This window comes from Equus caballus, chromosome 23, assembly GCF_041296265.1.
Source record: "Equus caballus isolate H_3958 breed thoroughbred chromosome 23, TB-T2T, whole genome shotgun sequence".
In the NCBI taxonomy this organism is placed as follows: domain Eukaryota; kingdom Metazoa; phylum Chordata; class Mammalia; order Perissodactyla; family Equidae; genus Equus; species Equus caballus.
Window position 1 is genome coordinate 40,120,785 of NC_091706.1, and position 14,623 is coordinate 40,135,407.

General features: G+C 36.6%; 1 protein-coding gene across 8 annotated transcripts in view; it reads left to right on the forward strand.

The window, feature by feature from the left end:
• Nucleotides 1-14,623, forward strand: part of RIC1 (RIC1 homolog, RAB6A GEF complex partner 1) — a 145,211-nt gene that overhangs the window by 61,975 nt on the left and 68,613 nt on the right. For 7 of the 8 annotated variants that reach the window (XM_023627318.2, XM_070248299.1, XM_023627320.2 and 4 more), the window contains one exon: nt 7,102-7,181. In XM_023627318.2, coding sequence (XP_023483086.1) covers nt 7,102-7,181 — 80 coding nt within the window. Of the gene's footprint in view, nt 1-4,532; nt 4,679-7,101; nt 7,182-14,623 lie in introns of those variants that run through there. The other variant, XM_070248301.1, reaches the window with a different exon arrangement.

The following is a 14,623-nucleotide window of genomic DNA, read 5'->3' on the forward strand; positions in this document are numbered from 1 at the left end:
CCTATATTGCGATGAATTTCCCTCTTAATATGGCTGTGCTTCATCCCGTATGAGGTGGTACGGTATATTTTCATTTTCATTTGTCTCCAGCTATTTTTTGATTTCTCCTTTAATTTCTTCAATCATCCGCTGGTTATTCAATAGCCTGTTGTTTAGTCTCCACATGTTTGTCCCTTTCTCAGCTTTTTTCTTTTTTTTTTAAAGATTTTATTTTTTTCCCCTTTTTCTACCCAAAGCCCCCCAGTACATAGTTGTATATTCTTCGTTGTGGGTCCTTCTAGTTGTGGCATGTGGGACGCTGCCTCAGCATGGCTTGATGAGCAGTGCCATGTCGGTGCCCAGGATTCGAACCGACGAAACCCTGGGCTGCCTGCAGCGGAGCGCGTGAACTTAACCACTCGGCCATGGGGCCAGCCCCCTCTCAGCTTTTTTCTTGCAATTAATTTCTAGCTTTATAGGATTGTGATTGGAAAAGATGCTTGTTGTTGTTTCAGTCTTCTTAAATTTATTGAGGCTTGCCTTGTTTCCCAACATGTGGTCTATCCTTGAGAATGTTTCATGCACACTTGAGAAGAATGTGTATTCTGCTGTTTTTGGATGGAGTGTTCTATATATGTCTATTAAGTCCAACTGCTCTAGCTTTTCATTTAATTCCACTGTTTCCTTGTTGATTTTATATCTGCATGATCTATCCATTGACGTGAGTGGAATGTTGAGTTCCCCTACTATTATTGTTTTATTAATATCTTCTTTTAGATTTGTTAATAGTTGCTTTATGTGCTTTGGTGCTTCTGTGTTGGCTGCATAGATATTTATAAGTGTTATTTCTTCTTGGTGGAATGTCCCTTTGATCATTATATACTGCCCCTCTTTGTCTCTCTTTACCAGTCTTGAAGTCTACTTTTTCTGATATAAGTTTGGTTACACTTGCTTTCTTTTGTTTGCCATTAACTTGGAGTATTGTCTTCCTTCCCTTCACTCTGAGCCTGTGTTTGTCATTGGAGCTGAGATGTGTTTCCTGGAGGCAGAAAATTTTTGGGTCTTGTTCTTTAATCCATCTCGTCTTTTTTTGTCTTTGTATTCGATAATTCAGTCCATTTACATTTAGGGTGATTATCGATATATGAGGGCTTAATGAAGCTGCCACTTTATCACTCAGTTTCCTGTTCTTCTGCATTTCCTTTGTTTCTCTTCCTGTGTATTTTGGTCTACCAGTTGAGTTATGTAGTTGTTTATGTTGTGTTTCTTTGTTTGCTCCTTATTATTTGTGTCTCTGTTCTGCTTTTTTGTTTAGTGGTTACCATGAAGTTTGTATTCAAAATCTCGTGGATAAGAGTCCCTTTTCTGATGGCCTCTTATTTCCTTAGACTGAACCAATTCAGTCCCTTTTCTCTTCCCCTCCTAAGTTGTTTTTTTCACATTTTATTCCATCTTGTGTTATGAGTTTGTGGTTAAAATGACAAGATTATTTTTGTTTTTGCTGTTTTCCTTCCCTTTGTCTTTAATGCTCTACTTGAGTATTTGCTATCCTGCTCTGATTCTGTCTACCTATTTATTTCCTTACTCTGTGCTTTGTAACCTCTTTCTCCCCGTTTTTTTCAGGTATGAGGGCCTTCTTGAGGATTTCTTGAGGGGTGGGTCTCATGGCTATGAACTCCCTTAGCTTAAGTTTGTCTGGCAAAGTTTTCCTTTCTCCATCATATCTGAAGGATGTTTTCGCTGGATAGAATATTCTTGGCTGAAAGTTTTTCTCCTTCAAAGATTTGAATATGTCATTCCAGTCTCACCTAGCCTGTAAGCTTTCTGCAGGGAAATCTGCTGCAAGACTGATAGGGGTTCCTTTGTAGGTTATTTTCTTCTGCCTAGCTGACCTTAGTATTCTTTCTTTGTCATTCACTTTTGCCAGTTTCACTACTATATGCCTTTCAGTAGGTCTTTTTACATTGACATATTTGGGATATCTGATAGCCTCTTCCACATGGATTTCCATCTCCTTCCCTAGGTTTGGGAAGTTCTCTGCTGTTATTTCTTTGAACAAGCTTTCTGCTCCATTCTCCTCTTCTCCTTATGGAATACCTATAATTCTTATGTTGCTTTTCCTAATTGAGTCAGATATTTCTCAGAGACTTTCTTCATTTCTTTTTAGTCTTAGTTTTCTCTCTGCCTCTGTCTGGAGCATTTCAACATGTCTGTCTTTGATTATGCTGATATGCTCTTCTGTGATGTCTGCTCAAGTGTTCAGGGATTCCATATTTTGTTTTATTTCTTCCATTGTGTCTTTCATCTCTAATATTTCTGATTGATTCTTCTTTATAGTTTCAATCTCTTTTGTGAAGTAGCTCCTAAACTTGTTGATTTGTTTCTCTACATTCTCTTTTAACTTGTTGAGTTTTTTGATGATAGCTATTTTGAATTCTTTGTCATTTAGATTACATATTTCTGTGTCCTCAGGACTGATTTCTGGGTGCTTGCCGTTTTCTCTCTGGTCTGGAGATCTAATATAACATTTGATCTTGCTAGAGGGAGTGGCTCTGTTTTTCACATCCTGGTGTTATTTGGTCACGGTTACTGCCTATCACCAGTGGGTGGGGGTCAAGAACCATGTATTCTGAGCCCTCTGCCTTCAGCCAAGATCCCAGGGCCTGGAGCTGGGCACTGAGTGGGTGGGGGGAGGGATGCTTTCTTCTGTGTGCTCTTGGGGTTTTCTTGCTCTGCTCTCACTGTCTGCTCTCCTGGGGTGTGGACTTGATAAGTTCACCCCCCGTGAATCCTTTTGCCTTGGTAAAGGGCTTCCCTCCAGGCTGCCAGGGCCCACTGGGGATCCTTGATGTCCCCATGAACGACCATCCCCTCCCTCATTCCTTCCCTCTCGGAGGCCTCCTGCTGTCCCAGATTGTAGTCTTTAGGGGAGGAAGCAAAGGTTTCTCTTACCCCATTCCACTTCCTCCGAGGGGGCCTCCAGTCTCCGCCCTTTGCTGTATGGCTACATGGGTCTCTCTGACATGTTTTATGTTGTGTTTGGATGGCCTCTGTTGGAGTATGAATGCCCTTTTCATTGTATGTTGGAGGGAAGAGATTATTGGGGAATCTTACTCTGCCATGATGCTTACATCACTCACTAGAATGCTGTATTTTTTTAATTTCCATTTTTATTTCTTCTTTGATCCATGAGTTATTTAGAAGCACATTATTTACTTTCAAAATATTTGAGTGTTTTCCAAAAATCTTGTTATCTATTTCTAATAATTCTATTGGGGTCAAGAAACATACATTGTACACGTTTTATTTATTTATTTATTTATTTTGATGAGGAAGGTTGGCCCTGAGCTACCGTCTGTTGCCCGTCTTCCTCCTTTTTGCTTGAGGAAGATTGTCACTGAGCTAACATCTGTGCCAGTCTTCTTCTATTTTGTCTCTGGGACGCTGTCACAGCATGGTTTAAGGAGTGGTGTGTATGTCCGCTCCTGGGATCCAAACCTGCAAACCCCAGGCCACCGAAGCAGAGCGTGTGAACTTAACCAGTATGCCACTGGGCTGGCCCCCACATTTTATTTTTATATGTGGTAAAACCCCAGCATACATTACTATTATTCTTGTTTGAAAAGTCAATTATGTTTTAAAGAAATTTAAGTCAAACAAAGGAAATTTGGATTCAATTTAATGCAAATTTTTTTTCTGATTCCTACCCCTATCCTTTGGGGACTCTATTTATATGTATATCAGGCCACTTGAAGTCCCACAGTTCACTGATGCTCTTTCACTTTTGTTTTGTTTTTGTGTATATGTGTGTTTCATTTTGGATAGTCTTTATTGTTATGCTTTTATGACCAATAAACTTTTCTTTTGCAATGGTCTAATCTGCTGTTAATCCTATCCAGTATATCTTTTTATCTCAGATATTTTAGTTTTTCTCTCTAGAGTTTGGTTTGATTTTTTTTATGTTCCCTAACCTTTTGAACATAAGGAATATAGTTTTAACTGTTTTGATGCCCTTTTGTGCTAATTCTAGCGTCTGACTGTATTCTGGATCAATTTTGATTGGTTGGGTTTTTCTCCTCAGTATGTCCTGTGTTTTTCTGCCTGTCTGCATGTGTACTAATCTTTGATTGGACGCCAGACATTGTGATTTTACTTTGTTGTATGCTGAATGTTTTTGTGGTCCCATAAATCTTGAGCTATGTCCTGGGATGTAGTTGTTACTTGGAGACAGTTTGATAGATTCATGTCTTGTTTTATGCTTTGTAGTGCAGGTTTGGAACAGTGCTCCATCTAGAGCTAATTATTCTCCACTGCTAAGACAAAACTTTTATAGAATCACCACAGGAATACCTTGGGACATCTTCCTGTGCAGTCTAACCAGTGCGCTGTGAATGATGTTTCCTCAGTTTTGCTGGTGGGAAAGGCACTGTTATCAGGACTGTTCAAGCACCATGCACTGTTTTCTTTACTAAACTTTTTGGTTTGTTTTCTGCCTTGGATAGTTCCTCGCACGCATGTGCTTATTGGTACTATTGGATTTTTTCTCTGTGCAGCTGTCTCCTCTCTGGTACTCTGTCATATGAATTTTAGCTGCCTTGTTCTTCCTGGACTGTCAGCTTCATCTCCTCAACTCGGAGTTTGCCAGGCTCTCCATCAGTTCTCCTTCTCAGTGCTGTGACCTGGAAACTTTCTCAAAGGAGTAAGCTGGAGCAATCGTAGGATGTCTCTCTTGTTTCCTATCTCTCAGGGATCACTGGCCTTCATTGTTTGATGTCACTGTTTTGAAATCCATTGTTTCATATATTTTGTCTGGGTTTGTTTGTTTGTTTTTTCAAATGGGAACATAAATTGACTCAGCTTAATCTATGTTGGTCAGAAGCAGAGTCCTTTTTTTCCCCCTTAACTAGTGCTTTGGTGTAAAACAATGTGATAGTATTAGAAATAATAAATTTTGATGACTATTCATGTCAAAAGATACTCATCACATGTTTTTGAGAGTGTGTGATTTACAACATTTTACCATTTCCCATTTAAATATATTCATGTGTATGAATGTACAAAGTCTGAAAGATTATATAAAAATGTTAGGTCCTTTCTTAGTGGTATGATTTGAGGTGATTAATTTTATATATTTGATCATGTATAGTAAAGAAGTAAAGTTAAAAAACAAAAAACAATATTTACAAACCAACGTAAAGAATTAAAAAGTGCTAGTCTGTTATTTCAGCCTTATTTGAAGCCTGACATGACAGTATGTTGGGCTAGAAGATACACCTCTAAATCATCAAATCTTTACCACTTAAATTATAATAGAAACCTTTGTGATGCATCATTCAGATCATTGGAGGCAGACGCATAAATCTGTCCTAGTCTTCGTAACAAAAATAGTATATCCTAAGGAAGAAATGCACTACGATTTGGAATTCTGAAGTATCTGGTGAATTCACATGCGATAGAAGCATTGGGTAAAGGTAGAGAAAGGTATGGGGATGCTGCCTACAGGTTAAGCATTAGTTATATGTAACAGTTGATTTGTCTCATGACACAGGCAGATTTAAATTCCTTCTGTTTACAGAAAATGGCTACTTTGAGTATCTGTGTCATGCATCAATCATAAAATAATTTTTAAAATACACTTTACATAGAAAGAGTAAACTTCTCAAATGCCCAAACAAAGCAAAATACAAACAAGCAGTTAGTAAGAGTGATAATAACATCAATACCACCACCTCCTGCAGATTTCAAACTGTTCTTTTTAGAATGTGGAATTAGCTGATCCCGGGTGCAGCCATGGCTCTGCTTGGTAAGCCATGGTGTGGCAGGTGTCACACATATAAAGTGGAGGAAGATGGGCACGGATGTTAGCTCAGGGCCAGTCTTCCTCAGCAAAAAGAGGAGGATTGGCAGTAGTTAGCTCAGGGCTAATCTTCCTCAAAAAAAAAAAAAAAAAAAAGAGAGAGATACTATCTGATATGGTTTGATTTGAATCCATTTTCTTTTTTATCCCATATTCTCCACATTAGAAGAATATAATAAAATTGCACATTTGAAATTAGAATGAAGATCTTATCTGAAGAATCTTAGCCTTTTTTATTTTGTCCCAATATGTTGAACTAGAGTTTTGGAATACATTATGAAATAGTAAAGTTTATAGCTTAAAAACAAAACACTTGCTTTGCTGGAGAAGTTAAGTAAGTGTTTCCTCTGGCATTCGTTTAAGTGAAAAACAGCCAGTACTGGAAAGAAATATGAAACCTTGAATAATATTTTCAGTTTTCTTTGGTTGTACTTTTGAGTAAAAGCCCATCTGCCTCTAAAATGATAAGAATTCAGTATTAATGTAAAGTAGTTTGTGCAAAATGTTTTCCACTTCATTCTGTTATACTTCAAAGTGTTTGGTTAGAAACAGCTAAATATAGTATTTTCAATATTTATATAAATGTAAAATGGTGGCTTGGGCTTCACAAGTCACAGATATGTGCCAAGATCATATAATGGCCCTGTTTGTTTCAATACAATTTATATTTTAAAAACATTTTGTTAACTAAGAAAAATAAACTAGCTCAGGTTCAAATTTTGGAAATTGAAAGTTTGCTCTGTTTTTCTTCTGTGTCTCAGGGTATCTTTTGTAGTAAATCAGAGCCAGTTAATTGATTTTGAAATATATAAATATGATATTCTGAAACTATATAAACATTGAATACAGTCAAGAATTTCATCATACTATTACTATTTGGTGATGTTGTTGCTTTAAGAACTTGGGAAAAATATTAGCCGTATTGCAGAGTTCAAAAAGGTTTGTACATCTTGCAAAATAATTATTGAATAATATAATTATTTTAGAATTTTGATGTGTACAATATATTATGAACTATTGATTTCAATTATGTTTCTAGGAAATATTTTAAAATCTATAAAAAACCCTTTTTGTGGGTTATATTAAACAAGATGGGTTATATTAAAACAAAGTCATTTCTTAATTTACATGATTAAACTATAGCTCTTCAAAAGAGGGTTCTTAAGAGTGAAGTGTTTTTAAAGTAAGAATATATAAAATTAGCATTTAGAGTTACAGTCATAGCCTTATCCTTTAATTCATGATAAATAAAATTTATCTTTCAGACGGCGAATGGCTACATCTTGTTTTTTCATATTACATCTACAAGAGGTGACAAGTACCTTTATGAACCAGTGTATCCCAAGTAAGTTTGTTGTCTTTTATTCTTTTAATATCTGTTGTGCATACTTTGTATTCATAAAAATATTAACAGTTTTGGGGCTGGCCCCGTGGCCGAGTGGTTAAGTTTGCGGGCTCCGCTACAGGCGGCCCAGTGTTTTGTTGGTTCGAATCCTCGGCACGGACATGGCACTGCTCATCAAACCATGCTGAGGCAGCGTCCTGCATGCCACAACTAGAAGGACCCACAACGAAGAATACACAACTATGTGCTGGGGGGCTTTGGGGAGAAAAAGGAAAAAAATAAAATCTTTAAAAAAAAAAAAAAATTAATGGTTTTGGGTTGTCTGAAGTGATTGCAATAAAGCTAAGCCAGCATTTCCAAAATAGTGTTTAAAAAACTACCAGGTCTTTGAACTATTGTTATTTGAATAAAGAATTCTGTAATTATTGGGGCCAGCCCCATGGCCGAGTGGTTAAGTTCGCGCGCTCTGCTTTGGCGGCCTGGGCATGGACATGGCACCACTCATCAGGCCACACTGAGGTGGCATCCTACATGCCACAACTAGAAGGACCCATAACTAAATATACAACTACGTACTGGGGGAATTTGGGGAGAAAAAGCAGGGAGAAAAAAAGATGGGCAACATTTGTTAGCTCAGGTGCCCAAAAAAAAGAATTCTGTAATTAAATAAGTCTGAGAATCTTGGATGAATATACCATATCCCTTCTTAGGCATTCAGAATTACTATTAACATATTCCAGATCTGGCATTCTCCACTCCTTACTGGGGAGGAGCTAAGAGGTCATGAGGGGAAGGGGCGAAATGTCAGTAAGCTCCAGGCTCCTGAATGGTAGAACTGTAGTGATTTGTCAACTCTTGACATTTCCAAAATTTTTGATATACCTACATTATTTTTAATGTGGTAGAAAAAATTAATGTATTTGAAAAATCTAAAACAAAAGCCGCAATTTTAAAAAATGGCATTATGAAAATTGTTCAAATAACTTTTGTTAATATTCTGAGAATACACTTTGGGAAAGGATAATGTAGGCCATACAGACTGTAGGTCAGATCCCTTTATCATAATTTTAAGGAACTATCTAGATTGTCTTGATGCTGTAGCCACTTGCTTTTGTAATAAATATAGCTTTAATTGAGATGTTACTTGAATTTTAGAAGTCTTTTGTAAAGTACAGACATTCTTTTGATGATGGAATTTAAGGTAATTAGCTTATTTTTCAATAGGAATCTTTACTGTGAAAACCCTTTTGGCATATAAATTGTACTGTTTAAAATGGTATAGCCGTTGTGATATGAAGTTGATGTATTTAGAAATTTTAAATTCAGTTTTGTGTATAATATAGACTTACTATTTTTTTTATTCCAAGAGGTAATTTTCTGAGTCTTTTGAAGAACTGTTGTATTCAGTGTCTAATATTTCACATACTCGTGCATTTTGAACTGCTGCATGTAAACCCATTTTAATGCTTGATTTAGACATGCTCCTATAAATAGAGCAATAGTCAGAATCATCTGAACTTAGCTAGATTAACTTATGCTATTATAGATCAGCAGGGTAGGGAAATAGCATCTCTTGAAACAGTGAAAAATACTATTTACTTCAACTCACTAACATGATGTACGTATGTTTACAGTGCTTTGGAGTAGTATTTTGGGACTTGCTTTTTGTGTTCTGGAGAAGTTTTAAAAAGAGTTTCTTACCTTCAGATTCTGAGTCTCCAGGGGATACCACTTAACTAAGTAATAGTCCTGACAGCGCCTGAGCTTTGCTGTGTTTGACTGTATATGTTAGGCTAGAGAACTAAATAAAGAGCTTTATTGTTATTTTTAATTTGGGCGTTCTTCCACTATATTGAAGATTTGGGGTTTCAATATGTGGCTCAAGGGCCAGTCTGGTGGCGCAGTGGTTAAGTTCACGTGTTCTGCTTCAGTGGCCCAGGCTTTGCCGGTTTGGATCCCGGGTGTGCACCGGGGTACCACTTGGCAAGCCATGCTCTGGCAGGCGTCTCACATATAAAGTAGAGGAAGATGGCACAGATGTTAGCCCAAGGCCAGTCTTCCTCAGCAAAAAGAGGAGGATTGGTAACAAATGTTAGCTCAGGGCTGATCTTCCTCAAAAGAAATGTGGCTCAGTAAAGTGTATAGCCTTAGAGCAGCATGAATAGTGGTTAAAGGGGTAGGCTTTGGATCATATAGACCTGGAATTGAATGTCAGGTCTGTTGCTTTTCAGCTGTATGACTTCTATCAGGTTATTTAATATGTACAAAACCTAAGTTTCTTCATCTGTAGAATGAGATAACAGTAGTAATTATTTCATAGTATTAAATGAGATCATGCATATTAAATGTTTAGATAAGTTTAGATAATTTTCCCAGCTTATGAGAAAATTAATAAAGGAAGCTGCTGCTGTTATTAATGTATTTTTTCCTTCACCAAATTTTTACTTCTAAGTGATCTTATATATATATATATATATATATAAAGTGATTTTAAATATATATTAAAATATATATTAAGTGATTTTTAGTTTTTTTATATTTGACTTGATAATGTACTTTTTTCCCAGAGTTTAACTTCTGGTAACTGCTACATAAAATCAAACAAAGTCTCTTATATGGAAATAATTTTGCAGAGCAGATTAGAGTGAACCTGTTGTGTGCTGGACTGCTTTCTATCTGGATTACTTAGTATAGTAAATTTCTTAGTTTTTCTGTAGACCTATTTGTAAAATGAGAATAAAAATATTTTCTTATTCAATTGTTTGAACGATTATGTGTGTTCAAGTTTTTAAAACCTGGAAAATAGTGGTTCACATAACGGATTGTGGAGAGTTTAAAAAAATGTTTGGTTTTGACACCTGTGCCATTGTAAACACTTATGCAGTTCATGGCACTGTTCAATTACTATACAAACTGCAACACAGAGAGGCCAAGTAATCACCCATGGTCACACACTGGAAAGTGGCACAGCTGGGATTTAGATATAACTGTTGTAGCTTCAAACTCTGAGCTCTTAACCACTAATACTGTACTGCCTCAACCCTGTTTATAGCCATCTAGCCATGTACTACTTTGAGATTTTCTGGGGGAGTAGGGAATCAAAAAGAAAGGAGAAAAAGGGGCCAGGGGCCATCTCTGTGGCGCAGTGGTTAAGTTCATGCGCTCTGCTTCAGTGGCCTGAGGTTCACTCTTTCAGATCCTGGATGTGGACCTACACACCACTCATCAATCCATGCTGTGGCAGCATCCCACATAGAGGAACTAGAATGACTTGCAACTAGAATACACAACTATGTAGTGGGTCTTTGGGGAGAAGGAAAAAAAAAAAAAAGGAAGATTGGCAACAGATGTTAGCTCAGGGCCAATCTTCCTCACCAAAAAAAAAAAAGTGGTTTATAATAATCCTGAAGAATAGATGCAGCATAACTGAGGCCAGTACTTAGCTGTCCTCTTCTCAATTATAGAAACACTGTTATCTCTTTCTTTCTCTTCTCTAAGTCTTATGATTTCACCACAGGAGTTTTTCTAGAGTATCTCAATTTTCTTGTATTATGTGACAGCATCTTACCCTCAGACTGCATGTCCTTTTTCATTATGCTTCATCTTGGAACAGGTCAGATGCCCTCATGATATTTCATGGCTTCCAGTACAGTGTTGTTCCCAGCATCCTTTCTGTTGTTGTTGGGGGTCAGCCTTCAGCAATGTTTGGCACTCTTATTAAATGACTCTTTCTCCCTCAAAAGTCATTTATTCTTTTGATTAATGAATTTTCACTTCTTTCATTTTTGGTGTCTTTATAAATTCTGTTGTATATTAAAATATCCCTTCCTGTTAGTTACACAGACCAGTGGACAAACTTGTCTACTGAAGACCATCGACTTTTTCTTTCATGTCTTGAAACTTGCAGTGAGACTAATGAAGGAAACTCCGCTAGGGATAAATCAGAAATAATTTGTGTTTAACTTTGGAATGTGTTTATGAGTTTAGTAGATCTTGAAACTGTTAATCATATTTAATTTTATCATAATGAAAGTAATTTCAACAATTATGTCATCATAATCTATACTTCTTTGAGAGCAGAGATTTTTTTACCCTTATTCTTTCTATCTTTCTACTTCTACTGTTAGCCTCTTTTTTGTGAGACCAGTTTTATTGAGACCACAGTTCTTAAAAAAAAGTTACTGTACTAAAACTCTCAGTACATTTAATTATCAAATATTAAAGATATACATATTTTCTTTACTGAAAAAAAATCACTCCAAAGCAACTATCATAACTCAAACCTCCCACTTCCCCAACGACTCCAGCGTATTTTGTTAGACTGTGGGACTTGTCACCAGCTGACTGTTCATGAATTAGTGTTAAGAGGGAAACCAGAAGAGAGTAACTAATTGAGGTTAGCAATTTCTAACTTAACCCTTTTCAGAAATTCTCCTTCTTTGCCAGAGAAACCTGCAAGGAAGAAGACCGAAACATTTAAGGAATAGAAACATTTACTAAATTGTATCAAACTTAGAGGAGAAAAGAGGTCTGAATTGGTTACAGATGTGATGGTTTCCCTCAACATTTGTTCTTTTTTCTTTTTTGCTAGTAAGTATTGAGTTTTAGTTTTCTGGAGAATAAGCTTAACTACTTTTTTTCCCTTAAGGTTCTGTAGAGTTAGAAACTTATTTCTGATGCTATTCCTTGTTCTAAGTTCAGTTTATGAACTTGACAAAATATGTTATTTATCCTAACGTTTTTGATTCCCTTTGATCGTCTCAAAACATCACAAGTGTAGTTTGATTTCAATGTGTATATATTCTATAAATGTACATGTGTAACCTTTAGCTACTGAACTTTGTATCTTTTAAGTGTCCATTAGCTTACATCATAATTGCATGAGCACTTCTAATAGAATTGATGGCGATATTATTGTATAAATTCTGGGCAGTGAAAATTATTCCCCTGTTGGCCACAGCTCTAAGACTGGCACCTGAACCCAAAAAATGATAGAAGTATTAAAAGATCTTCCCATTTCAGAGAGCCCTACATATTGTTTTTATCACACTGAAGGCTGTCTGAATATGTGATAATGTGAAAAGAAGGCTTTTTCTTTTAATTTGAAAAGCCTGGTAATAAGGGTACTACTTCTTTCAGAAAATTCTTCTGAAAAATTGTTTTCAGCTATTCATCTGTCCGTTTAAGTATTGAATTTTATCAGACTCCAGGACTGTTGTGGATACCTGGGGATGCAGCAGTGGAGAAAAGAGAAAAAGAAACCCAAAACCAAAAACTCGACTCATAGAGCTTATGTTCTTCTAGTAGATGATAAGTAAGTAAAATAGATTACAAATTAGGTGATAGATTCTGTGGAGAAAAATAAAGCAGGGAAAGGGAATAGGGAGTGGGAACACCACGTGTAGAGTGGTCACGGTCTTCCATGAAAAGATGACATTTACAAAGGTCTAAAAGATATGAGGAAATAAAACATACACCCAGGGGAAGAGCATTCTAGATTGGTGAGATTTAGCAAGTAACAAAGTTATTAAGAAGATATTGTGAATAAATTTTAGGTCCTATCTAATAACTTATAGTTAAAAAGTCAGAAGGGGGAAATTTTTTATTCAGCATAAAAGCAAAAAATTGCATTCTGATTTTTTAAGTAACTTCATCGGGAAAGCCTATAACTAATTCTCTTTTTTTGTAAACGGCACTACCATTTACTTGAGTTTATTTGCTCTTCCTGCTGTGGGGCTAGTCTAGTGGTTAAGATTCAGCACTCCAACTGCCATGCCCTGGGTTCGTTTCCCCATCAGAGAACCACACCACCTGTCAGTCGATTGTCAGACTGTTGTGGCAGCTGGGTATTGCTGTGATGCTGTAAGCTCTGCCACAGTATTTCAAATACCAGCAGGGGGTCACCCATGGTGGATAGGTTTCACAGAGCTTCCAGACTGGACAGACTAGGAAGAAGGACCTGGCCACCCACTTCTGAAACTATTGGCCATGAAAACTCTATGAATAGCAGAGCATTGTGTGATACAGCACCAGAACGTGAGAGGATGGTGCAGAAACCCAGCCAAGTTCCTCTCTGCTGTACACAGGGTCACTAGGAGTCGTAATCAACTCAACAGCACTAACAACCACTTAATAACTCCAGTAGTCAGTCTCTATCAACAAGTATAGTATACTCTACCTTCTATATATTCTGTGTATTCTACCTTGTATGTATCCCTCATGTCTTTTCCTAATTCCCAGCAACACTGCTTTAGTTTGGGTTTTGTCACTTTTCTCCTGGATTATTGTAATGTCTTCTTAACCCACCTTTTACAGTTTTCTCCTAAGTGAATTTTCTGACATAAAATTTGCCTGCCATTTCCCTACATAAAATTTTTCAGGGGCTTTCTGAATTGATTGTGTTGCTTACTTTTTTTGAGTTTTTTTTTTTACTTATGTGAAAATGGAGTTAATTCCTCCAAATGAGGAACTGCCATTTACTTCATAAAGATGCAATTAGGTTTAAATCAACACCTTAAGTTACTATATAATACCTAAAATAATGCTTTAGTGTTCCCTAGGGTTTTGTTCTGAATTCTCTTCCATTCTGCATGTTCTTCCTGGCTTTAATCAACATATGTGGATGAGATCCAGGTCTATTTCTTTAATGTAGTACCACTTTCTTGAGCTTCAGGCCCACCTTTCCAGGATCAGTCCATTTAGATGTCCCTGTAGGGAGCCTCAAATTCACCATGTCTAAACCTAACTCATTTCCTCCATACCAAGCCAAACATGCTATTGCTTTTGTAAAATTTATTGCAGTTACCGTGATCTTTTATAGAGCTCTATGATGTTGAACACCTTGTGACTTTTATTTCTGCACTTCTCGTAGTTGTTCAGTAATCAGATTGTATCAATTGCTTACAACTCTCCAGTGTCTCTAGAATTTGCCTCTCTCTATTTTACTCTCACTTGTCTCTTTGGGGCCTTCATGGCCTCTCCTTGCCTATTGAAAAGCTTATTAACTGACTCATTCTCTTCCTCTAGTCTCTTTCTCCTGCATACTGAAATCTGTCCTTTGCATTCATAACCAGATTTATTTTTCAAAACAGAGACTTGGTGATGTGATTCCTGTCTCAAACTTTTTTTTTTTAAGTCTAGGTTAGTTTTATTCTAAATCATTTCAACACCTGGATCTAAAGATACAAAACCACTAACATTATACATGAGTACTTTCTGGAGTAATCAATTATTTCGGAAAGGTCTTACCAGTAAACTTTAATTTCCAGTTTTTTTTATTGTGGTAAAATACACATAACATAACATCATCATAACCATTTTTAAGTGTATAGTTACACTTCATGAAACTGGAATCATACAATATTTATGTTTTTGTGACTGGCTCATTTCACTTAGCATAATGTCCTCAAGATCATCCATTTTGTAGCCTGTGTCAGAATTTC